Raw genomic sequence first — 26,075 nt, 5'->3', positions numbered from 1 at the left:
ATGCAGATTGTTGGAAGCTCTGGAAGGGACATGGCCTGCTTCCTTCAACAGATAAACTACAAGAAGAAGAAAAGGCTAGAAGTGGAGGAAAAGCATGTAGATTTTAAAAGTCTTATGAGACATATCAATTAGTTCTAATGTGTGAGCCTCATTTAGATTTGATTTAAACAAACTGTTTTAAAAAAATGAAGTAATTGGGGAAATTTGAACATTGCCTAGGTATTTGATGATATTAAGGATTTATTGTCACGTTTTGAGTGTGACAGTGATGTTGTAATGTTTTGAAAGAGTTTTATCTTCTAAAGATACCTTGTGAAATATTTATAGAGGAAATGATGATTTCTGGATTTACTTGAAAATAACCCAAGGGCAGGGCATGGAGTGTGTGGAGGTGGAGGTGAAAAAAGACGGGCCTTGAGTGGATAAATTGTTGAAACTGGGTGAAGGGAACATAGAGGTTTGTTATACTCATCTCTCGGCTTTTGTGTGTGTTTGAAAGGTTTTATAAAGAATTCTTAAAAAATGTATGAGCTTTGGAGTCTGACAGACTTCACTTTGCATCCTGTCTCTGTGACCTGGAAACTGCTTGACCTTGAGCCATTGTTTAATCTCTGTGGCCTCAGTGTTCTTGTCCATATGGTAGGTTAATAATACCTGAGGGGTGGAAAGGATTGAGGGAAACAGTGTATGAAATGCTAAGGTCTGTATCCCCACAAGTCCTCAGTAAATGGCAGCTGCTGTGATTGTTGTTGATGTCGATGATGGTATCGTCAACTTTACGTCTTTATGGTAAAACAATTAATCCCCCAGTATTTCGCATTCATATTACAAGGATTTGCTCTCCATTAACAAAACAGGCATTGGGGTACAGATTCCTGGTGTGAAACTCAATCCATCTTGGTCAGTAGGTGCTTTTATAAATGTGTGCAGTCATGTCCTGCTCCACCGAAGGCCTCACCTCCAGTGGATTTTAGCACCTTAAGCAGAGCTGAGCACCCACCTTAAGCAGAGTTGACACAAGGCCATGTACTGGACTCCATAAGTGAGGCTGTATAGCAGCCCCAGGAGGCTGGGCACAGGGGGGTCACCAGTAGAATAACAAGCTGCCTACTCTAGGAATTTGGGCTGTCACTGGCTCCCAGGAGTGCCTTGCAGAGTACCATTCTTCGTGGAAGTCCCTGTTATACGGAGTTTCCCAGAACGAGAGGAGCCGTTCAGCATGCATCCTGTCCTTTGACAGGCTCAGGCGCTGCTTGGATCCAGCATTGGCTAACACATCACTTAATAGTACTTGAAAGGAAATGTTCCTCTGTTTGTTCATTTATGCACTCATCAGATACTTGTTGGGTGTCTGCTATATGTCATGCTGGAAACACCTAAATAAACTTGGCCAGTTGGCTGTAAAAGAGTAATTGCACACTATTCTGAACCTCTGTGTCAATTACTGATAAGTGCTTACAGAGCATAACTCTGGCTCCTATAAACTTTGTCTGAAGTGCTGCTTTTTGTTCTTCACTGGTGTCATGCATGCTTCCTGCTTTACCGTTGTGCTGCACTCCCCATCCCTTCCAGAAAGAGATCACTACTGATACCTGGTTCTGTGAAAATTCTGTTCTACCTCTGCTCTCCTTGAGGTATGAGGTGCCTGTGAATGCCACTTTAGCTCCTCCTATCAACACAAGTCCTGATTTTGTACAGATATATTTCTTGTTGTCAGTTTTGTTGATCGTATCCATGTAGAAGTGAGAATGGCATGAACAGCTGAGGTTTCCTGCTCTCTTCCTGTGTTCCAGGACCTGTGCTTTATCTGTGTTATATAATTACCCATCCTCTCCTTCCCACCATTGGCTGCTCCGTTTCTGTGCCCCTTCTTCTGCTGGCCACATGGCACGAAGCCCCCGTGGAAGGGGCAGATTAGAGGCAGTATTGGTAGCAGTGGGGGGAGACAGCAGAGCCACTAGAAGAGCATATACAAGAATATCTGAGTTTATCAAATTTCTGATTATGAATAGCATACTCTGTTCCTTATAGCAAGAATATGTAGCAAGAAGCTTTCTACCAAAGCTGGTCTCAAAGATCGAGGTACTTGCCAAGAGGTTTTCTCTTTGGGAAGTATATTTTTCGTAGCAACTGATTTCTCAGGGATGCCAGGGGAGATGTTGCAAAGCATTGCTTTTTCATGTTCATTTGTTTTGTCTTGATACATTATCCTGAGACTGCTGGGTACCAGTTGATCTTTTAGAGGTCACTTAAGTATTATGTTTTTATTTAGACAGCAACAGAAACTCCTGAGGAGCCCTCCACCCAGTACCTCCACATCACAGAGGCCGAGGAAGATGTTCAGGGGACACAGGAAGCTGTGGCCGCACTGCAGGATCTCAGATACACCTCCGAGAGTGGTGAGGGCATGCCCCATCTTCCCTTGACACCTCAGAACTGGTCTTTAGTAGAATGCAAAATGAATGGATTTGCAAATGATTGATGTCCATAAGTAGGCCTACTTTAATCCCTGAGCCAGCATTCAGACTGCAGAGCAGTCCAGTTGTCAGATACCAGAACCCTCTGCCTCTGAAAATGTTCCAGAATAGAGCCACAGCACAGGTGGAGCTTTAAAACAGGGTTGCAAGATTTCCTGTCTGACCACATTTAATTCTCAGGATAGCCCTGTGAGAGATCTTACTACTCTCACTTCACAGATGCAGGTCACTTTCCGTTGTAAATAGTTGGCCGAGGGTCACCCACTTTTGGTTGTTGGAGCTAATTCTGGAATCTGGGTCTCCTGACTTCTCGTCAGGGCATTGTCCCCATTCCATGCTTCCTCATGATCATCTCTTCTAGGGTCTTCTTCCAGGGTCTACAGGGGCCTGGCAGGTAGTGGCAGAGGGTGGCGTGGGCTCTGTGAAGTGGTGGAGAGACTGAGACTGTGGTGGGCTGGTGGGCCACCTCGCAGACCAGTGGGCCCAGAATCGCTCACTCCCCAGTTCTTCCCACAAGACCTAATTAGGATGTTTACATCAACTGTCATTATTCTCAGACGTTAGATCAGTTTTTAAAAAACAAAGCACTGTGCCATCCTTGCGGCAATTGGGCAATATACTTAGTTTTTCTTGATGCTCTTTTCAAAATGTGAACAGAATACATGTTAACGTTACATACCACAGCCCTGTATGTATTTTGGGGGACAGAGGCCAAGTGAGTGGGATTAAAAGGCAAGCATTAGGTGAAGTCAACTGGTGATAGGAAATAGGAGTTAGGAAAGGACCGTTTTAGCCTAGTTTTTAAATCCCCAAGCCCCAGGTTGTAAAAAAGATGCACAGGAAACTCCTGTGGGCCAATCAGTGCAGGGAAGATTAACTGGCATGGCTGTGTTCACTGCCTGCTGTGCTGAGGGAATTCGGGAGATTGCCTCCACTTCTGCAGATGCGAGAGTTGAGGCCCAGGCTCCTAAATGTGGTTCCCAGAGGTGAGGCTCTATCTGAATTTGCATTTCCTTTCTTAATGTTCAGTGACATCAATGATTGCTCGAGACCTGCAAAATGCAGCCTGCCTTCATGGCCTGTGAGCATACACTCACACCCGCATGCACACACACACTCTCACTCCTTCTAAAGGAGTGTCTCTTCCCAGTTTTTGGAACACAACTTCCAGTGTCTCTTCCCAGTTTTTGGAACACAACTCCCACCCTGCAGCTCAGTAAGCCAGGTCACCTGCACTGGCTTCTGGCTGCCTATGCTGCCCTGCTTCTTGCCACCCTGCCCCTGGGCTGTACTGAGCTCAGCTAGGCGCTGCAGCTCTCAGCATGGGCTGCACTTCTCAGCATGGGCTGCGCTTCTCACCATACACTCCAGTGCTCCCTGTGCTACAGTCTGGTCCCTTCCCCTTCTCAGCATTTTCTCTGCCCAACTCATCTTCATCCTCAGACTGCATGTACATCAACCCACCTGACTTTCTACACTCTGCCCCTAATGCCCTCCTGATGTGGAACCTAGCGGCTGCTACAATGATTTGCTTACGAGTCTGTCGCAGGAGCCTATGAGCCCTGGAAGCAGTAGGGGGAGAGAGTGTTAGACCCCAGTCTGTGTTCCCTCTAGGAACTACAGTTCCTGCTGACAGTGAGGGCTTGATAAATGGTTACTGAGGGAATAAGTGAGTGAGAAATTAAAGCCTCACTTCAGTGAGTTTTACAGGTAAGTGTTTTAGTCTTTGGGTATTTGGAATTCTCAGCTGCCAGTCACATTTGAATCAACACCCATAGGGGGCATTGGCATGGGGGCGGGGGGTGCTAGGGGATATGTTGTGAACATGTGCAAGTCATTACTTCTGTCACCTGCCCATTGCTACCTTCTGCATGGAACACCCTGAGTCCCCTTCTCTGATCTCTTACTGACTGACTCACATTGGAACGTGGCCCACAGAAAGCTGCCCGTGAGGATGCGAATGTTGGCAGACACTTCAAAATATTATGCCGATGTGGAGATCAAGCAGTAATTTCCCTTTTAATAAATCAGTGACTGGGGCCAGGGTATGATCAGGACGGCTACAGATGGTCAGGCAGATGGAGAAGGCAGGCAGGGGGTACTAAATAGCTGCCCTGATGCTATAGAGTTCAGTCCTTTGAGATGATTAAAGTAGAACCCCAAGCTTAAGTTGGTTTGGAATTCTAAAGCCCTCGGGTTGGATAATTGAGACATCCTTGGGGGTTTGCCCATAACTTGTGTAATGTACATGATACACTTTCATTGACCACCTACTGTGTGCTCAAGGTTGACTCTGCTGTGAGTCTGCAGTTGATATGTTGGCTGGTACTCCTCCAGAGTTCCACTTTGAGGGGCAGTCTTGTGTCACCAAGTTAGGATTCAGACATCTGGGCTTGAGTTCTGGCTTTGTGATATAATTAACCCAAGGGCCCAAGGCAAGTCTTTTGGCTTTTTTGCACCCAAGTGGCTCATCTATGAAATGGGGATAATAATCACAATGTCATCTCCCTACAGAGTTGCTTGAGGTTTTGAGATGTTCTTATAGAAAATGCCTTGTAAGCTGAAAAATATTATGCAAATTGTTTCTGTTGTCAAAATGAGTGATCACCGAGAGCCTGTGCATCCTTGGGAGAAGGTATCACCCAAGCGAATAGTTTTGAGTTCAGCGTCCTTCAGCATCAGTGGCCTTATGGTCTCCTGTTTGTTCTCCCTTGTAAGGCGACCGACTTGACCCCACAGCTGTGAACATCCTGCAGCAGATCATCGAGCTGGGCACCGAGACCCACGACGCCACTGCAGTCGCCTCGGTGGTCGCCATGGCACCCGGGACGGTGACTGTGGTGAAGCAGGTACAGACCCTCCTCTGTTAGATATTCTGCCCTCATGCCCCCTACCCTCTGTCCTCCTCCCCCTCATGCTTTCAAGTCTTTAACTTACCAAAGGGAGAGTTTGGAATGAAATTTGTCTAGGCTCATGAGTTTTCTTATTTTACCTCCGATTATTATGGGCTTGTGTCTTCAGTAGCTCTCTATGGGGCAGGGAGTAGTGTTTAGGGGAGAAGTATAGTATATTTTTTAAACATTCTGGAAACTCTTCCTTAATTTCCTTTCAAAGAACCCCAGAGTGAAAATTAGCACAATGTGACACATCTAGACACATATGTGGTGAAAAGCAGCCCTCCCAGTGCCTAGGATCCCACCAGTCAGTGGAACTAGTGGGGAGTGTGGGGACAGCCAGGGAAGCCTTGGGGGTTTCCCAATGGACTGGCTTTTTAAAATAGTTAACATCACTTGATCGGATCAACATGGGACACTGAGGTGATAGGAGGAGATTGGTGAGTTTTGTAATAAAGGTTCCTCTACTTAATTAATAGTTATGCTGTTTGGCTCATTTCCTCTTCTAGCCTCAGTAGAGACTTCACCATCTGTGCTTGATAATTAGATCATCCTTTTTGTCTATTTATACCTATCTCTCTATCTACTAACTCTCACACCATTTTACAAAAGATTTAAGCTGGCTTACATAAATACTTTAAAAACTAAAACCAAAAATAGTAAACACATCAGAACTAGGGGAATATATGATTTATAATGAAAGTTTAAGTTCATGGAGAAAGTTGAAATGCAGACGATAGAGTTTTATACAGTTACCCATGCTTTTATCGATTCATTCAGTAAGTATTTATTGAGTGCCTGCTGTTGTCAGGAGGTGTTCTAGTTGCTGGTGTTCCAGGAGAGAAGCAGTGTCTGCTGTCGTGGTGGTTACTTTCTAGTGAGGAAAAGGACAAAACACGAATAAGCCAGTATGACCTAAAAGATGTCAAACAGTGGACAAGTTCAGTGGATAATTGTAAAACAAAGAAAGGGGGAAGGGGCGTGGGGCTGAGTTGTGTGGATTGGGGGCTGTTTTATTTATTTATTTTTTTTAAATTTTATTTTGTCGATATACATTTTGGCTGATTATTGCTCCCCATCACCAAAACTTCCCTCCCTTCTCCCTCCCCCCTTCCCCCCCAACAATGTCCTTTCTGTTTGCTTGTCGTATCAACTTCAAGTAGTTGTGGTTGTTATATCTTCTTCCCCCCACCCCGGTTTTGTGTGTGTGTGTGTGTGTGTGTGTGTGTGTGAATTATATATTAATTTTTAGCTCCCACCAATAAGTGAGAACATGTGGTATTTTTCTTTCTGTGCCTGACTTGTTTCACTTAATATAATTCTCTCAAGGTCCATCCATGTTGTTGCAAATGGCAGTATTTCATTCGTTTTTATAGCTGAGTAGTATTCCATTGTATAGATGTACCACATTTTCCGTATCCACTCATCTGATGATGGACATTTGGGCTGGTTCCAACTCTTGGCTATTGTAAAGAGTGCTGCGATGAACATTGGGGAACAGGTATACCTTCGACTTGATGATTTCCATTCCTCTGGGTATATTCCCAGCAGTGGGATAGCTGGGTCGTATGGTAGATCTATCTGCAATTGTTTGAGGAACCTCCATACCATTTTCCATAGAGGCTGCACCATTTTGCAGTCCCACCAACAATGGATGAGAGTTCCTTTTTCTCCGCAACCTCGCCAGCATTTATCGTTCAGAGTCTTTTGGATTTTAGCCATCCTAACTGGGGTTAGATGGTATCTCAATGTGCTTTTGATTTGCATTTCCCGGATGCTGAGTGATGGGGCTGTTTTATAAAGAGTTGTTGGGGAAGATCTCTCTGACGTTTGAGTAGAGACCCAGAAGAAGTATGTGTTACTGGAGTTACCTAAATTTGACTATATATTTGGTACTGAATTTCATAATAGAAAACAACAAGGAAACATGAGACAGTAAAGGGGTAAACTTTTCTTGGCACTGACAAAGATATTTCTTAATGAGATTGTCACATAGGGACCCCTGAGTGATGTGTCCCTGGCAACTTGCCTTTGATGAGTCAGGAGTGGATGTCCCAATGCTGTCTCCACGGCTGTCCCCTAAGTGTGAGGCATGATGTTCTAAGTAATTCTTTGGGGGAATTAGTACATTCTGCTTCAACTCTGGATTTCTTGATCCCCAGTTAGGACTTAGCATATGTAAATGAATGTCTGAATTGCACATCCTCAAAACCCTCCTCTATAGTATGGTTTCTGACAAGGAGGTCTTGGACAGAAGTCGGCAGTAGGCAATGGATGTTTCAGTCTGCAGTGACCTGGTATTCTGCACTCATCGGGAACAGACTCATATACTCCCAGTCTTCTACACTGCAATCTTCAGGTTGGCTTATAAATCTCTTCTGAAACTCTTCACCTGCATCTTGACATGTGGAAGCCAGAGCTAGACCTGGTACTCCAGGAAGGGTATAATTGGGACGGGATCAGGAGGACTTTGGATGTTTCTTACATGCCATATCCTTCTGAGAGTGCAAGAAGGTGCTACTCATTGTGATTTGCATCTTCTTTCTAAGAACTTGATTGATTTGCTGCTACTCAGGGACATGATTTATTGAGCATTGCCGGCAATACAATGATACCTGAGGTTATGGGGTTTAGGATACAGCTTAGATATGCTTCAAGGCATTACACTGACAGTGAAGTAAGGAATGAGGCAGATAAGAATCCAGTACAACTGATGTAAACTAATAAAATGTGTTCACAGGAGGAGAAAACAGTGGCACCCTTCAGAGAATCTTCTTTCATATTGCAAACACAGGGCTAAGAAGGGTGCTATTGAACACAGTTGTGAGGAACTGCATTTGGAAGTGTTCCCCAAGAAGGTGTATGTCCTAGTCATTACCTTGTCTTCCTGGCTCCACACTGAGCTCACAGAGGCTGCTGATAAATGATGGACAGGAGACTGCATGGATGGATTGATGGGCAGGTAGACATTAAACACCCACTCCTATGGCATAGGGATTGCAGTGTTTCAGGATCTCCTTGGTGAAAGAATGCCCCCTGAATTTAATTGTCTTACCATTTAAATTGAAATGTGGCTGTTTTATTAGACAAATTGGTTTCAGTTTTTTTCTTTTAATTATACTCTGGTCTAGGATTTTTCAGTCAGGAAATTATATCTAGTTAAAGTGTGTACTGAAGTCACTGAAATGTGAACTCTTGCACACCTTTTGGAAAGCAGTAACGCTCTCCCTTTCCCACAGTGTGGGGACTTTCTCTTGCCCCAATCCAAGGCATCACACAGAGGAGCTGCTCATGAAATGTTTATTAAGTAGAATTGACTGTGCTGGGGGTTTTATGTTTTGACTCTCCAGTTATATCTTATAAATCAGTACTGGAGAGAAGAGAGCTAAGAATGACTCATCATAAAACACATGGTGTATATTGCAAAACATGTTTAAATTAATATTGGATAGCATATTTTGAGATCTTTTTAAAGTTTCCTGTTTTATATGTACCTCTCACTGGGCCAGAAATGAATTCTAGGTTGTACATTAGTTGGTTCTGGATGTTCAAAAATGTCAAGATTTCTTTCCCATGTAAACAAATAGTTACATGCTTTGTTTATAATTTTTATTTTTTTCATGATTCATTAATGTTTATTGAAAAGCATCGTATATACCAAAATTCTTCTGTGCTCATTGAAGGTGATTTAATCCCAAGTCTTCTTGGTTTTTGGTTTCTTGGATGAAAGTAGTGTCAGGCCTGTCTGTAAACTGGCAGTGTTGCATAGCAAAGAGCTGAGAAAAATTATTTCTTTATTTTCTTCTTGCTTTTAAAAAATACAAGGAAAAGATTTGGCCTGTAATTTAGTTAAATTTTCCATTGTATACAAAAAATTGTCCTCAATGATTCCCTGTCCCTTCTCTCTTTTCTCAAGTGTCAGCATCAAAAATAGAGTCACGAGGATTGATCTCTTTGAAATGCTCAGAAAGAAGAATCCTTGCATGCCCCTCACAGCCAGGTGACAGGCACACATGAGAACTTTGAATGCAACTAAGTGTGCGTCTGTTAGGACCAAACCGTTTTCATTAAATAAATTGGTTTCTCTCTTTTTTCTTTTTGTTAGGTCTTGTTTTAGGATTTTATGAAGAGGAAATTTATATTTGATTAACAGAATCACCTAAATAGGTCAGATGTAAGATCCGTTGGCATATGAAATATTATCATGAGCATCTCTGAGTCAAAATTGGTTATTTAAAGGAAAAAGAAGACTTAAGAAAATAATAACAGCAACAGTCATCACTACTGAGTCTTGGCTTAAATTACTCTTTGCTGTTCTTATGGATTAACGTTTGTTTTAGAGACTAAAAGTCACATTTTACTTAGTGATTTACAACCATTCATTCAGTAGATATTTTCTGAGCAGCCACGATGTGTTCAGTCCTTGGATGCAATAGTTTCCTATCACTGCTGTCACAAATTACCACAAACTTAATGGCTTAAAACTACCCAAATTTGTTACCTTACAGTTCTGGAAGTCAGAAGTCTGAAATGTGTTTCTCTGCTAAAATCACGGTGTCAAGAGAGCAGCATTCCTTCTGGGAAGGATTCCCTTCTGGCCTCTTCCAGCATCTTGGGATGTCTGCATTCCTTGACTCCTGCTTCCTTTCCTCCACCTTCAAAGCCAGCAATGGCAGGTTGAGTTCTTCTCACCTCCAGTCCCTCTGACCTCTGCCTTCATGGTCAGATTGTCTTCTCTGACTCTGACCCTCCTACCTCCCTCCTTATAAGAACCTTCTGATTACACTGGAGCCACCCAGAGAGTCCAGGGTTATCCATGTGGGATAATTGCCTCATCACCAAATCCTTCATATAGTCACATCCTCAAAGTCCTTTTTGCCGTTTATGGTAACATATTCACAGGTTTCAGGATTAGGACATGGACAGCTTTGGGTGGGTGGGCGTCATTCTGCCTACCGCACTGAGCTACACAGTGAAGATAGCGTCTGCTCTCAAGAGGCAAATAGTCAAGCAAGGGAAATGATTTATTCTTTCATTCAACAAATACTTCCTGAGCTGGGTCTGGGATGGGTACAGGGGCTGGGCAGGGAGGGTGTTGTGGACTTCATGGTGCCTGAGCAGAGCCTTGGAGGAGTTGGGTGGGAGCCAGGGCTGGTGGTCAGTGCTGGCTGAGTGATGGGAGGTGGGAGAGGTGGTGGAAGAGGCCCCACTTAGGGTAAATGACTTGCTTTGCTGTAACTGTGCGCCAGCAATTCGAAGTCCCAGACATGCCTCAGTCTCCTCTCTGTGTTGCTTCTCAGCACATGATGTCCTTTTGCTGTGGGCTTCTGATTTCTGGGCCCACCAAGCCCTCAACCACACTGTGCCCTTTCTTCTCTTCCTCAAGGTGTTTATCATGAGTATAAGGACACCTTAGAATGACAAAGGATATTTCTTCTAAGGTCAGGATGATTTAACTAGGTTACTTTTATGATAATCCGCAGTCTTTTTAGTGTTTTAGAAACAATTCTGTGTTGTTTTTTATTGCCAAGGGTTCACCCCTAAACTGCAGATGTGGCAGCTGCAGGGTGTCCACCTGTGGGAGTAAGAGAGGGCCTGTCTGGGAGAAGATCCTTGAATTGCAAGCAAAGTGCTGTGGATCATTTGTTCACTGTGTTGCTTTTGAAAAATAAAGTGACCTTTCAGTCCGTGCCACAAGCGAACTGGCCGGGACTTTCCCCTGTGTACAGGGGCCCATCTAACAACATAGTCCAGGTGAGATATCCTGCAGCACGCACTTTGCCAAGCTGGCTTCTCTGGGACTCGGTTACCATTCCTACTTTGCTGAGACCCAATGAGATAACACATGGTGTTAGAGTTGTCCAGAGAAACAGAACCAATAGCGTGTGTGTATGTGTGTGTGTGTGTGTGTGTGTGTGTGCGCATGTGTGTGTGTGTGTGTGTGCGTGCGTGCGTGCGTGCGTGCATGTGTGTGTGTGTGTGTAGAATAGAGAATTGGCTCATGTGATTATGGAGGCTAACAAATCCCAAGATCTGCAGTTAACAAGCTGGAAACCCAAGAAAAGCTGACGCTTCATCTTGAGATCAAAGGCAGAAGAAATACCAACGTCCCAGTTTGAAAGCTGTTATACAGGAAGAATTCCCTCTTATTTGGGGGAGGGTCAGCCCATAGATTTTATTCAGGCCTTCAGCTGATTGGGTGAGGCCCACCCAAACTAGGGAGGGCAATCTGCTTTATTCAGTCTGCCAATTTAATGTTAATCTCATCCCAAAACACCCTCACACAGTCATGCCTAGAATAATGTGTAACCGAATATCTGGGAACACTGTGGGCCAGTCAAGTTGACACATAAAATTAATCATCACACACATACAAGTGCCTTTCAGAGTGTGAGGGTCTGTCTGTCAGTGGAAGGTTATTATTTGCTCCAGGGGTGAAATTCTCAGTTGTTATAGAGACTGTTTTGATTTACACGTTCATGGTGGTTCGGTAGCTTCAGGAAAGCACACATATGTTGGTAGATCCATATTTCTACCTTGATATTTTGGTTCAAGGTTCAAGAATAAGCTATGCCCTGCAGGTCCTTGAGAGAAGCATAGTTGAGGAGATGCCAGCACAGCCATTCCAACCCCCAGGTCACCCCCCTGAGCACCAGCATCCATCCCAGTCCCCTTGGTCAGGAGTGAGGAAGCCATTGTCATTGTAACCTCCTTCCATGGGAGTAACTGTTTCAGTAGTAACTGTTGTTAGCAACGCTCCGTGTCGTCAGGACCTTATCTCCATCCCCACGGGGGCAGCTCACCTGCCACCTGGGAGTTGGCTCCTGGCTTATGGCTGGGGGGTCACACCCTCTGCCTGCCCATTCTGGGTTCTCTTCAGTGTCACCTGGGGTTGCCACTTTTCTCTTTTGTTTATTGTTTTCCCTGTATGTGCTAGATGCTTCCAAGCTGTCTGCTGGTGCCTTGGTGGCAGGGTACACCAGAAAGGAGCAATCAAGAGTGCCTCAGACTGGCAGGTCCTCGCCCACATCCCCCACGCAGACCCTCAGCCTGGCTTGGCACAGAATTATGCTGCCATGATCTCCTTCAAAATCCCAAGTGCTCCTCCCACATACTTTAACTGCTGATTTAAAAAAAAAAAAAGTCAGGAATCTCAGCTTTGCGTAAGTCAACCTACCCTTCTTATCCCAGCTGCTTCCACGCAATGGCTGTCATCTTTGGGTGGTTGTTGGCACTCCTGTGGTTGTTGGCACAGGAGGCTGCAGTGAAGGAAGTGTCAGTCGTGAGGAGAGGGGTAGGCAGAGCTGCTGGTGGGCTCAGCATCCACGCTTGGTCTGACAGGCAGTTTCAGTAGCTGTTCTGGCTAGAAGACACATGCCTGTTGCCCACCAGCATTGGAATTGCTGTTCATTATTTGCAGCTCATTATTTTTGCAGGGAAATGCAATCTACTTCTATGGAGATCACATAACACCAGTCGCCCATTTGCAAGGAAGTGCACGTCTGGTCTTCCTGTTGTGATCTGGGCGCCTTTCTCACTGTCCGTTTGCACAAGGGCACCTGGTGAGGAGAAGCTGCTCCACAGATGGGACTACTGCAGTGCAGCCTCAGGTTCAAGAGAAGCCTGGAGCCCTGTGAGCCACCTGGAAGCAGAGCCCAAGACCGCCTCCTCCCCTCTGGGGTGGATGCTGAACATTCCATAAGACTTGTGGCAAAATAATGGGGAGGGAGATCTGGAGAGTGGTTTATGTGAGGCATCAAAATCTATTTTTGTTATTATTTTTTAAAACAATCATTCTGTCTCATTAATTTGATTATAACCACAAAGCAGGAGACCTGACAGAAGAACCCCATTGGCACGAGATATTCTTCTGACCCTTTAAAGATCGTGGTGTAGGAGATACTGGCTGTCTGAATTGTCTTAGAGTGGCACTGAGTTCTGATCTCTCCTCTTATCCTATCCATAAAAGGATTGAATGAAGTCCTTCCTTTTCTTGTTCCCACAGAGGCACTTTTTTGACTTACACTGTAAACAAATCTGTGTGTGACTTCAACGCAGTGCAGGTGGGGGAGATAAAAGGGGAGCCACTGGCTGGCTTGTCTTTTTCTTTCCATTCACCTTTCCCCTTCAGAGCCTCATTTGACTTCCTTTCATGTTGCCTGTGCATGTGTGATACATTATAAAAGCAGATTTTTATTCTCCTGCACCATAATGAAGCCCTAGCATCTTCAGTGGTAACATTTACTCTGCTTTCTCTTTTATGGTTTTTTTTTTCTTTTCCTTTGTCATTGTTGTGGTTCATCTAAGGAATCTTTCCTAGAAGATTATGAATATATACACATATAATTTTAAAAGAACTGATAGTGACTGCTGTTTCTATCTGCTGCACTGCTTGTATTTTCTGATATCCCTCATTGTGTGATGGGGATGTCACACTGTGCCATGCTCCCTGACTCTACAGAGTAATTACAGTCATGATGGATTCAAATGCCTCTGGAAAGCCAATTCAGGGGGATCACCTGTGTCCTTTGTAGTAATCAGATCTGTTGAGTATCTCAGGGACCGAGAGCACATGCATCCATTGTGCTTCCTAAGCCCTCAGATGATCTGGTGCTAGATTCCCAGGCATACGATTGGGATTCCTAATAGATTCCTGCAATCCAGATTTGACTTTTATCTTTTAATTCTCAGTCCTTTTAATCTGTGTTAAATACCAAAGTCTCACTGATGACTTTCTTTGGCTTTTTTCCTCCCTTATCATAGCCCTACCATGATAACCACTTTTCAGCTGCACGCTTTGCTTGGTGGGTGAGGTTTGGCTCCTGCCTAAAGAACTTTGCAGAATAATTTGATCCTGAGCCTCTGCCATCTTAAATTATATCAAGTTCCTAATTATACACACAGGTAGCCTCTTAGAATATTTTCATACTTCACGTTCCTTATAGGGCATTTATTCTGCTGCCACTGAACGGTGACCTTCAGCATGTAGATTCAGAGACAGAAAATTCATTCAGGGTCTTTCTTGGCAGAGGGTTACTCTCTCTTGTCATTTAATGCCAACGCTTATCTTTTGTAGGCCTTTCTTCTCCTGGTGCCATTTGAATATTTTTTTCTTTTGTTTTAAATAAAACTTCTTTCAGAGATTTCTGATTCTAGTATGATTTCTGATGCCATCCTCTTTCAGAGCTCTTTTATTACTTGCTAAGCCCTCTTATGCCATAGTAGTTACTGAAAATTCCATTTCTTGGTGAAATTTGAAAAGTAAAAATATGTCCCATGATATATCTGTGGCCATATGAGAAATGGTCTGAAAAAAAAATAGAGAACAAAGGTTTTTCTGTATTTCATTATGGTGTCTTTTTTCCATATAACTCATCTTCAGCCAACCCAAGTGCACTAATCTATTGAACTTTGTTTCTCTTTTCTCTTCCTTTTCCTAAGCCCCCATTTTTCTACCATCATGCCTGAAGAAGCTTCAGCTTTGATTGGTGCTGTTTGTAGAATCCCATTTTATTTGAGTTTTAATACTGTTGAGTTTATTACTGTTTGCTTAGTGCCTGACTTGTGTCCTTGGCCAGGACAGGTGGGTTTTATTTGAATTCTGTCCTCTCTTCACCTTGGGAAGTTGTCCTTGCTGGCTGAGATCACTTAGTCTATTTCAGGTTTGGGGCCAAGGCCAGGGCTGTAATAGCCCTAGTGGGAAGGAGCCAGAGCTGTTGCCACCATCAGGAGGAGATGTGAAGCAGGCCTGCCTTGGGTTTGTCCTGGGACAGTGCTGCTTCAGGCTGGCCCTTGCTTTTTTATTCCCACTGGTGTAGTAGCCTCCATCCTGGCCCAAGGAATTCCCCTAAACAAGAGCACCTGGCTCTCTCCCGCCCCGTCCCCTGCCCCTCTTTATGTACTCTCCCCTCTGGTAGGTGGCACATGCCCCACTCCAGTGTTCACGCTGGAGCCTGGAGTCACTGTTACCTCCCTGCTTCTCTTGTATCACATCTGAGCTGTCAGCATGTCCTGTGCCCCCACCCCCTCCACAGTGTGCCTCAAATAGCCCCTCTGTCTGCACAGCTACCCCTTCCTCTAAGCCCTCGCTACTCAGATGTGGTCCCTAGGCCAGCAGCATCAGCCTCAGGGAGCTAGTTAGAAATGCAGAGTCCTTGGCTCCGCCCCAAGCTGCTGAATCAGATGGTGCATTTCACCAGAATCCCCAGCTGCTTCCTGTGCATGTTAGAGTTTGAGAAGCTGCTCTGAGCTGTCAGTCTCCCTCCTGGGTTGTGGAGATGCCTCTTTTCTGGCCTCCTTACTTTCCCTTCTGCTGCTCTAAGATCCAGTTTTCACATAGAAGACAGAGTAAAGGTGGGCAGAAGGGGTTCTGAGCAAGAATGACACACAGATTTGAGACCAGGCGAAAAGCGAGAGTCGAGGTTGAGTTGATCTTCCTGCTCAGAGAGGTACAAGTAACAAACAAATGTGGGGTGTGTGGATTTGATGAACGGGAAGGGGTTTCCATGTTGGAGCTTAGACTGTTCACGTCCCATCCAGCAGGGCGAATGTCACAGCTGCTGCGCTGGTGCACCAAGTGAGAAGAAGGGACTGCCAGTTTCTATTTCTGTTCTTATGTATGCTTGCTGCTAAGGAATTTACCTCGATAAGTTTGGTGAGTGATTTTGATGGTTAATGCTTTGCTGTGATAAACATATTTTTGAAAATATGAACACTCTATCCCTGGGAGTTTGGCTTTTCTACCTTGGGTGAGGGCGGTGGCTCTGTGGCGGTCCAGAGAGGAATGCGGTGTGGCTCCTGCCAGCTCCATTTTCCTTCTCCGGCAAGGCTCCTCTGGAGTTTCTAGAGGCTTCAGGTCACTTGTGTCAAAGGACAGGGAAAGAAACTGCTAGAGGAAACAGATTATTGAGTCAGGGGAGTCTGCATTCTCTGGGGAAAGAAGCCAAGTGCTTCCCAGCATGCACAGAGAGGGCATCCACAGGGTGGCAAAGGAAAGGCAGGGGACCAGTCATGGTCCTTGTCAAGCACTGCTCGTCAAGCTGACATCACGGCCAGAAGCGAGAAAGACTGGAGCCTGAAAGAAGGGCTGTTTAGGGTCATGTGAGACTCAGGCGGCTGCAGGACTTTTCTCCTGAGGAATACCCAAAGGGAGCTTCTCCTCTACTGCAGCGGAGGGCACTTTGGTGAGAAGAAAATGGGAAAGGCTTGCCCGACCTTGGGAGCTGCCACCTGTGCTGGGATTACCAAGCAGGGGTGCATTTTGTAAGGAGGATATGCCTTCCTGTGGGAGGCACCTGACAATGATGTCCAGCCCCCATGCAGTGCCTGGCACAAAGTAAAGTAGAAATTCAGTGTACTTGTGCCTAAAGGTCAACAAAGAAAAGTGTTATCACAATAAACTTGTCTAAATATCAGAAGAGAGTCACAGACAGTAAGAAGCTGCTGCCTCCCTCCTTCCCTTTCACTATGAATATGCTCTGATCTGTTTCAGTCTATTTTAAAATATCTCCTAGGGTCCACATTAGAATAATGCAGTTCAATATTTATTGAGCACTGACTGTATGCCAAGTACATTTGGACATGGCGTGGAAGGAATGTGCTAAGCACACGGGGGACAACAGTTCAAGCATGTGGGAACCCCAGCTCAGTTGGGAGGTGGGGCTGGGTGGCAGATTCCTCCTCCTGGAAGGACTGGCACCCAGTAGCAGTTGTGCATATGGTGCATTGTGCACCCACCCTATGCCAAGCCCTGCCCCGTCACCTCCTAATCTTTCTTAATTCTCACACACTCTATGAGAGGCCATGTTGCTCTCCCAGTTTATCACAATTTGTACAAGAAGGATTTTTTTTTTTTTCCTAGTCAGATGATTATCTAGACCAAACTAAACTGTGCTTAGACTCCTGAGACATATGAGAAGTACAAGGTGTTCCAGCCGTGTATGTCCTCTTTTCACTTCCCAGTGAGTTGGTTTGGCCAATACAGAAGCCTGTTAATCCTCTTCCATGGCAGAGGCCAGGAGGAGGCCCCCATGTCACTCCACTTTCATGATGGAGAGAGCTGTCCCTTCCCCTTCCCCTCAGGCCAGGGGACCTGCGTGGACAAGTCCGTGTTGCAGGTGGTGCCTCCCTTGTAACAGAGCTCTGTTGTGCCTGGAGCCTAAGAAGCAGGGTCACAGCTGTGCTGGCCATCTGTGAGCTCAGTATGGCAGAGACTCAGGAGACACATGTAGGGGACTGGCAGTGACTGTGGCTGTCCAGCAGCTTTTACACCTTAGGCTTTGGGTGCACATGGGATCTATATTTTCAGAAAGGACAAACATCTGCTGTCTACTTCCAACCAGAAGAAAAATAAGGTGGAGACTCACTGTGCCTTGCTCTGTGAAAGATGTCTTACCCGATGCTGGGGTGAGTCACAGCCCTGCTCATTTCCCATGCATTCTTTCCTTTTTAAAAGGCTTTTAAATCTTCACTGATATATGGAATGGTTTCTTCCTGCCTGTGAATATCTTTTGATGTTCCCACAAGTTTCTTGCATGTAAATCTCCTTTTTTAGTTCTGTACATACATATATATTTCTAGAGTTAGAAATTTATGATTTTTTTTACAAACCACACTTATTTATACTTTTTCTTTCCTTTATCAATTCAGGATTGTATTTACCATTTCTCTTTGTTTCTGATCTGTACAACTCCACTCTTAACCTAGGGCTCTGAAAATAAATGTGCTTGTTTGTTAACCTTGTAAAATAGACCTGCCAGTCCCCCTTTTGAGAATGCTAGAAGAAGCTATTGCTTGATTATAAATTTAAGCAGTGAGTGAAACCCTAATCACTGGAGGAAATAAGGCTCCTTCCCCAAAGCTTAAACACACATGGGGAATATTTCACGTGAAAGAATCAATGGCAGTGTTCTTTTTACATTCTTGTTATTTGTTGTTTGTATTTGGATTTTTGCCTGCAGCCCTCTGCTTCTTACCATATTATGGAACCTGAGAATTTCTGAGGGGTAGGACCTTAGAAGATGTTGGCTATTTGGGAGGAAATAATTAGTCACACCCCTCCCTTTGATGTCAAAGTACGGAAGCAACTGAGAAATAAGACATGAGTCAGTCAGATGGTAGTAAGAGCAGCAGCTCTGTAGGACATTGAGATGAAGTGGACACATTTAGCTGTCTAGTCACAGGCAGAGCTGGACAACAAACAGCAAGGCAGGTTGCTTGACTCAGCACATGGGATCTCAGCCCAATAGACCCAGCGCTCACGTGAACAACAAATATTGCACAACCCCCCTTTTATTATCCCGAAATGAAGTTCATAGATACCTACACATACACGACTTACCTGTAATAATAAGTAAATAGAAAGTTATTTATAGTAAAATAATAAGAATTTGAGTATCTTAATACTTAGCTATGACTGTACTAAGGTACAGTAGTAAGCAGAACAGTGACCCGCACAGATGTCCAGGTCCTCATCCCCAGAACCTGCACATACATAAGGCTTTACACAGCAAGGGGCCTTAAAGGTGCTAATTAGCTTAATCTAAGATAGAGAGATTATCCTGGATTATACAGGTCATCTCAGTGTAATCACAAGAGTCCTTAAATGGGGAAGAGGAAGGCAGAAGAGTCAGAACAGAGAGATGACATCATGAGAAAGATGCCACCAGCCATTGCTGGCTGTTAAGGTGGAAGAGGCCATAAGCCAAGGAATGTAGGAAGCCTCTAGAAGCTGGAAAAGCCAAGAAAATGTATTTTCTCATAGAGTCTCCAGCCAGGAATGCAAATATGTAGATTTTAGCTCAGTGACACCTGTTTCAGACTTCTGAACTCCAGAACTGTAAGATGATAAATTCATGCTGTTTTAAGCTGCTAAGTTTGTGGTAGTTGTTATAGCCGCAGTAGTAGAATAAAGCAGATACATGGTACAGTCACGTGTTTGCTCCTGAGCACAGAACCCACTGTGGGGGCACCAGCTGCAAGCATAAGCTGAGAGAAAACTGGGTCTTGAGGGTGATTCAAACACCATAAGCAGCATTGCTAATGCTGAAGGGCTTTCTAAACACAATGAAGTACAATCCTACCTCAACGGAAACAGTAGTTTAATTTAAAAAAATTTTTAAAAATTTTTTATTTTAACTTCTCAATATATAATGTAGTTGATTTTCATGACCCTTTACCCATTCCTATTTCCCCCCTTCCCCTCCCCCTCGTCTACATCGTATCTGTTCACTTAACAAGTTCAAGTAATTGTTGTAATTGTTGTGTCTTCTTCCCCTGCCCCACCATTTATATATTTGTGTATTTATTTATTTATTTTTAGCTCCCACAAATAAGTGAGAACATGTGGTATTTCTCTTTCTGTGTTTGGCTTATTTCACTTAATATGATTTTCTCTAAGTCCATCCATGTTGCTGCGAATGGTAGTATTTCATTCTTTTTTATAGCAGAGTAGTATGAGTGGATAAGGAAAATGTGGCGTATCTATACAATGATAATACTACTCTGCTATAAAATAGTAGTTTTATGTCTAGAAAAACAGTGCAAAGTACTCTGTGTTTATATGTAAGTGAAAGTTAGGTTCTAGGTTCAGATCATCATAAATAGAACTGTTGTTATTGTTTTTTTAATCCTTGTGACTGGGGGAAATTTGGAAGTCATGTGAGACGCGGAACATTCTTGACTGTGTGGGACGTTGCCATGCGTTGTCGCCCACCCCTATAGCTCTCCAATACATCTTTGCAAGGGTCGGCGGGTTCTGCCTCTGAAATCCCCTGGCTTCATACGTGACAGAGGAGAACTCTGAGATGGGGGAGACAAAGAGACAGACAGGAGGCCGAGCTGAGGGCATGTGGCTTTTCTCCAGACTCTCCAGTTGGAGCAGGGAGAAAGACAGACGCTGCTTTCTCAAGACTTCTGAAAGGTAGAAATTCCTGCTTTCTGGACTTAGGAGTACAGGAGGAGTAAAGAACAGACCCCTAATTAGAGGTCGTCAAATCCAACCTTCCTCCTGAGCAGGAATCCCAGCACGGTGCTCTTGGAGCAGCTCTTTGAATGGCTCTAGCAGTGGGGAGCTCAGTATTTCAGTTCTGGACAGCAGTAAGCCGTGTTCTGTGGCCCCTTCTGTCAGTCTTGGCTCCCCCACAACCACCAAGAAGCCTAACTGCCCCCGCCCATGAAAACCTTTTGTGTGTTTGAAGACACAGTCATCTTTCTGGCCCTATATCTTTTCTTCTGTGGGCCAGACATCCCCAAGTTCCCCAACCATTTTTCTGAAACTGGTCGGCCTTCTTTGAATGGTGTCTGATGAGTCTTTAGTCCTTGTCAAGGTTGGACTCAGGCATGGACTTCACATGAGGTCTGAAGCTGAGGGCAGTTGAGAAGAGATTGGGCTGGGACCTTGTCCCTCTCTTAATGCAGTCTAAAGCTGTTACAGTGGCCACATTCACCATTTACTCACGTTGATCCAGGCACCACCAAGCCCCTGTACCTCTTTCATGTGCACCACTGTCAGATCCAGTTTGTCCTACCCTGTATTTGTGGCATTAGGTGGTAAGCTGAGGTATAGATTTTTACACTGATCCACATGCATATGAAATTGCTTAAGACCTCTGTGTCAGATAGTGGGAGGCAGTTGAGGCTTAGGCCAGGGTGGTCCTGTGGAGGGAGAACTGGAGTGTCGTGGGCTGCTTTCTCGCAGTAAAGCTGACTGCTTATGCTGACCACTTGGCCATGGAGCGTGTGTGAGAGAAAACTCAGGGATGATTCCTAAGCCTTTGGTTTGAGAAAGTGGGCGAATGGTGGTGCCCTTTACTGAGAAGAGGACGAGGCAGGGGAGCAGGTTGGATAGGCAGGAAGTGAGTAGTTGTACTTCATCTCTGTTAACTTGGAGATGACTGTGCATATTTGAATTTTAGGGGAGAGGTCTGGGCTAGATGTATAAATTTCAGTCACCAGCCTAAAGACAATCTTTGAAGTCAAGAGACTGGCTGAGATGATGGAGGGACGGGATGTAGATGGAGAGAAGAGGTCGGGGGACGGAACGCAGGGGTACTGCACTGTGTAGAGATCCAGGAGAGGAGGGGGATGCAGCCAGGGTTGAGGGGGAGCATCCAGGGTGGTGGGAGAGAGCTGCACAGGGGAGCAAGTGAAGAAAGAGACAGAGGGAAAGAGATCGAGGGAAAGAGACCAGGGGAGGGCCAGGAGCTGCCGAGAGGCTGAGCAAGACGCAGACTGAGGTAGGACAGTCGGGCTGGCCAGGTGGGGCATGGCAGGCACTGGCACTGGCACTCAGGTCAAAGTCCAGGGAGTGTTATAAAGCCTGACTGGAGTGGGATGAGGAGGAATGGGACATGACAATGGACAGATGCTACTCTGTGGGCATCCTGCATCCTCCATCCTATGTCCGCTTGCCACATCCAGGCCGCCATCTTCTTATGTGGATTTGCAGCCTGCCCCTGGGCTCCCTGCCAGTCTCCTCTGCTCGCCCCCCAAGCCTACCCTCTGCACAGCAGGGCAGTGGGCTTGGAGGGCTGACCATGCCTCTCTCCTGTCAATAAAGAAAGGCACCCTTTACTTTCAAAGTCAAATGAAAATCCCCGTGAGATCCTTCATGTCTGGCTCCCGATGATCTCTTTAGCCATTTCTTTCTTTTCTTCATCTCCTCCTCTCTTGCATTCTGTGCTTCAGCCATAGTGACTGTGATTACACGCATTGGGCCATTCATGGGCTTTTCTATGTTGTTTTCTCTGACAGCTCACTCTTTCCCATCTCTTTTTTCTGACTCCTGCGAATCCTGCTGTGTTCAAGACCAGAGTCATCACTTTCAGGGAGCCATGCCTGACCACCAACTGGTCCCCACCCTGGCAACCCAGGATAAGCCCCCCTACCCATTTCCTCCATTGGACTGCATGCCTGTTGGGGGCAGGGACCGTGTCTGGGCTCATGGCTCTATTTCCAGCCTCCACCAGAAGCATCTGACACATACTAAAGTCTCAGTGAAATAGAATAGAGAGCCCAGAAATCATCTGAAGTATGGATGGGAATTTAGCATGTGTGAAATGTGACATTCCAAAGCAGAGAGTGGGTGGCTTGTCAGAGCTGGCTTATTCAATAAATGGCTCGCCATTAAGAGGTGTCCAAACACAGAGGCCACTGCCTTTTTGTCTTGTAAAGCAAATGCTTATGTTACGTAACTGCATGTCCCCTGATGCCAACTGAGGCTAGCAGCACAAAGCAAGCACTGGTCCTTCATACCTCTTCCTGATTTCAAAGCTTGTTTTGTATCCATGTTCTGGTTTCTTAGTCACTTCTGGCCCCAGCCTGCCTGTTTGCCAACTTCATTGGAATGGTGGCTGAGGAAATGCTCAGCTGAGCCTGGTTAGCCATGTGAGGCCCCATCAAGCAGCACTCCATGCTGAGAGGTGCCTTCAGAAGCCAGGCCTCCACTCTTCCATATTAGAATATCCACCGGAGCCACAGTGACTGAGTCTGTGCCCCATGGAGTTCGTTTCATTCACTCTCTAAAGTGATTTTCTCTTGTCCCCGTGTGTGCTCAGTTCCTGGGGAAGTCCTGGTTGTGGCCTCTTCCCACCTGCCCTCCTGTTAGCTGCTCCTTACTGCGTGGTGGTTTGATCAGGTTCAGCACATCTCTTAGCAGACTTCCCCTCTGCATTCTTTTTTCCAGTGACTCATTCAACAGCAGGGATGCACTGTTTACTATTTGCTGGGTGTGGCCAGGCTCCAGGAAGGCAGGGGAGAGCAAGCGACGGGGCTGCGCCTTCTCAGGGATGTGTAAGATGATGGTTGTGATCCAGTGAAGTTGGTGTATGACAGGAGCCAACCTGGGGTTGTGTGGGAGCGCTGGCTCAGGGAGCCTGGGGGGCTTCCTAGAGGAGAGGGCACTGACCTGAGTTTTCAAGGGCAAGACGGGATCTTAGGGAAAAGGAGGTGGGGTGTGGATGTCACTCAGGGGGAGCAGCAAGGGTGGAAGTTCAGAGGTAGGAGAGAGTGCATGTGTTCAGAGCCAGAGTTGACTGTGGGGGGAGGGGACAGGCAGGAGCCAGGGCAGAACGGTCCTTGGCTGTCCAGCTGGGAGCTTGGGCTTCATCCTGAGTGTGACAGGAAGCTAGAGAAGATTAAAGAGAAACAGGAGGACTGTGGGCCTTGGGGGCTCTTTTCTTGGCTTCAGATTCCAGAATCACCCATTACTAGCTGAGGAATCTTTTAAACTCTCCGAGCCACCCCTTCTCAAAGGGATGTGATAGGAATCCTCTCTGCCCTGCCTTCCTCATGGGGTATATGAGAATGAAACGAGGTAAGGGACCCATAAAGATTGCGTAAACTGTGCGGGCCCTACCTGCTGAGGTTGTCATGAGAGGTGACTGTGATGCCGGGAGCCAGTAGTGTCGTAGATACGGACAGAGAAAGTGGAGTAGGAAGTGTGAGCACAGAGAGATTTCTTCTACCTGCAGGCCTCTGCTGAGATTTAGAGACGGAGAGAGCAGTACAGCCACAAGTGTAGGGACAGACACAAAGCCAAACCCCTACCCGTATACATGTACATATGCATACATATTTATAAGTACACGCATGCACACATATGCAAACATGATACCGCACCCATAGACATGCACACATACATACCATACCCTCACACACACAGCGATGTGCCCACATGCCCTGCACACACACATGCGCACTCACGTACGCGCACTCACATACGCGCACTCACATACGTGAACACGTACTCACACTGACTGCATCTAGTCTGTCTCCTCATGGGGGGTTGGCTCTTGGATTCTTTGCTTCTCCCTTGTCTGGTCTCGGTAAGCCCTGCCTGTCATGGATGCTCATTATGTGCTGTGCATTAACAATCTCGACAGTGGCTGTGTTCTCCTGGTGGCGTTCTGAGTCCTATCTGTTTTCCCTGAAGTACAGAGGGCTGGATGTCTGACCAACTCCCAGCAGGCCCTGGGAACTAATCCTAAGAACAGTAAGGGTGCTGACCAGAGAAGAATAAATAGTGGCTTCTCTCTTTGTTCATTTCCTGGGCCACAGTCCCAGGTGCCTTCCCTTTCAAGGACATTAATGACATCTGAGAGAGGGGTATTCCCCAAGACGTGGTTTTATAAATAGGAACATGGTTCAACTTACTCAAAAATAGATTTGAAACATGAAGAATGCCTGAAGCGAGATGACCTCCCAGTGGTGGTGGTGACAGTGGCCGAGATGAAGGTGTGAAGCTTCTTCTCCTGAAAAACCCTGTCCTAAAGAGACTCTCCAACTACAGTTCCCAGAGTGAAGGTGGTCGTCATCTCTCCAGTGCCTGACGGGGGTCCCAGGCTTGCGGGAGGGCGCTGAGAACGTGGGCAGCATCTAAATGGAGGTGCATTGGTGACGGCTTCATTCCAGAGGGTTGTAAACTGAACACGCGTTAAATGGATGCTATCCTTTTGTGTGTTCTGGTTTCTTTTCATTTTAGAGCCAACAGAGGTTTTATTTATCTTCCTTTATTCATCATTTTTTTTATGTGCTGAGAACCAAGCCCGAGTAATGTGCTGGATTTTGACTTAGCCTGATGAAAGCCCCATTGGGACAGAAATCACAAATGGGAATGTGGCCTGAAGCCGGCCCCCGCACTGGCACAGGCATGCGGGAACTCAGGAAGTTCTTTGTACGGTGTTTTGAGGACTATGGGTAAAAGGTGTGATGTAAATGTGTGTTGTTTATTATATTCCAGCAGCAGTTTTTTAAAATGTTACTTTAAACACCCAGCTAGTAAGAACATTTCCCTTTTCTCATCGCTGCCTCTGTGGGATTCAGCTGTGAGATTCAGCTTTCTTCTCTTAATTAGTCGTTGTTTGTCATGTTTTGATGTCCTTGAACGTGTCTTGGGGCTGTTGTGAGTCCTGTGGAGGGTTGTCGTTGGTGTGGTCAGCCACGCAGAATGACGTGTTTGGGGGTTGTGTTTCAAGAGGTGTGGGGAGACTGCGTGCTCAAGGTCAGTGTTGTCCTGAGACTATGCGCTCAAGGTCAAGACAGAGGCAGCCTTGGACAGGCTTCCCCATGGGCCGCTGCCATCCCCATGGTCTTCCTGTTTGGCAGGACACCCCCCTTCCTGTATTTCTCCTGGCCAGCGTCAGAGATTCCTGAGGACGGCGTAGGGCACTGCTCAGTGGAGTGGGCCGTGCTTTCAGAGGAGGGGTCATGGTCCCTGTCCCTGCCTGCCTCTGGGTGATTTTGTGAGCATCTGTTTCTGAAGCCTGGGGTGCTTCGGTGGAGGAATTCATCAGTGTTTTGTGTTCTTATTAAAGAGGTAGAAGTGTGAAAAAAGATTGTGCTGAGCTCCAGTGTGGGGGATCAAAAAGAGGGTGTGTGTCTCCAGCACTTGGCCGAGCCCTGTGCTGTGGCTGATGGTGATGCTGTGTCTATCAAAGGCCTGGGGGATCAGCATCGCCTGCATGAGCTATCCACGGCCCAGCGGGGATGGAAAGGTGAGCATGCTGGGGTGTGCAGAGCCCCTTGAGGTGGCTTCTCATCCTCCACTGAGTCCCCCTCTCCTCTAAAGCTGGGGCACTAAGACTCTTAGGGTGTCATCAATTCTAAATACAATATATGTAAAATGCGAAACAGCATCTGACACACAGCTAGCGCTTATTATTTTTACAGGTTGTTTGCGCAACTCTGAGCAGCAAGGAAACCAAGT

General features: G+C 45.8%; 1 protein-coding gene and 1 long non-coding RNA gene across 7 annotated transcripts in view; one reads left to right on the top strand and one right to left on the bottom strand.

Annotated features, from left to right (window-relative positions):
• ZFAT (zinc finger and AT-hook domain containing) overlaps positions 1 to 26,075 on the top strand; it is a 202,908-nt gene that overhangs the window by 169,804 nt on the left and 7,029 nt on the right. For all 4 annotated transcript variants that reach the window (XM_063079198.1, XM_063079196.1, XM_063079195.1 and 1 more), the window contains 2 exons: positions 2,273 to 2,399; positions 5,196 to 5,326. In XM_063079198.1, the coding sequence (XP_062935268.1) occupies positions 2,273 to 2,399; positions 5,196 to 5,326 (258 nt within the window). The remainder of the gene's footprint in view (positions 1 to 2,272; positions 2,400 to 5,195; positions 5,327 to 26,075) is intronic.
• On the bottom strand, positions 14,293 to 24,273 carry LOC134363614 (uncharacterized). 3 transcript variants are annotated; one of them, XR_010021763.1, is made up of 4 exons: positions 24,122 to 24,273; positions 23,727 to 23,848; positions 16,115 to 16,259; positions 14,293 to 14,678 (listed from the first exon to the last, which is right to left on the bottom strand). It is a non-coding gene; the product is annotated as an uncharacterized LOC134363614 (long non-coding RNA). The 3 variants fall into 3 exon arrangements; XR_010021762.1 differs by having other exon boundaries at positions 23,727 to 23,845; XR_010021761.1 differs by lacking the exon at positions 23,727 to 23,848 and having other exon boundaries at positions 16,115 to 16,256.

Source organism: Cynocephalus volans, chromosome 15 (genome assembly GCF_027409185.1).
Source record: "Cynocephalus volans isolate mCynVol1 chromosome 15, mCynVol1.pri, whole genome shotgun sequence".
NCBI lineage: Eukaryota > Metazoa > Chordata > Mammalia > Dermoptera > Cynocephalidae > Cynocephalus > Cynocephalus volans.
Note: the sequence above shows the minus strand (reverse complement) of the source record. Positions and strands in the feature narration are given on the sequence as shown.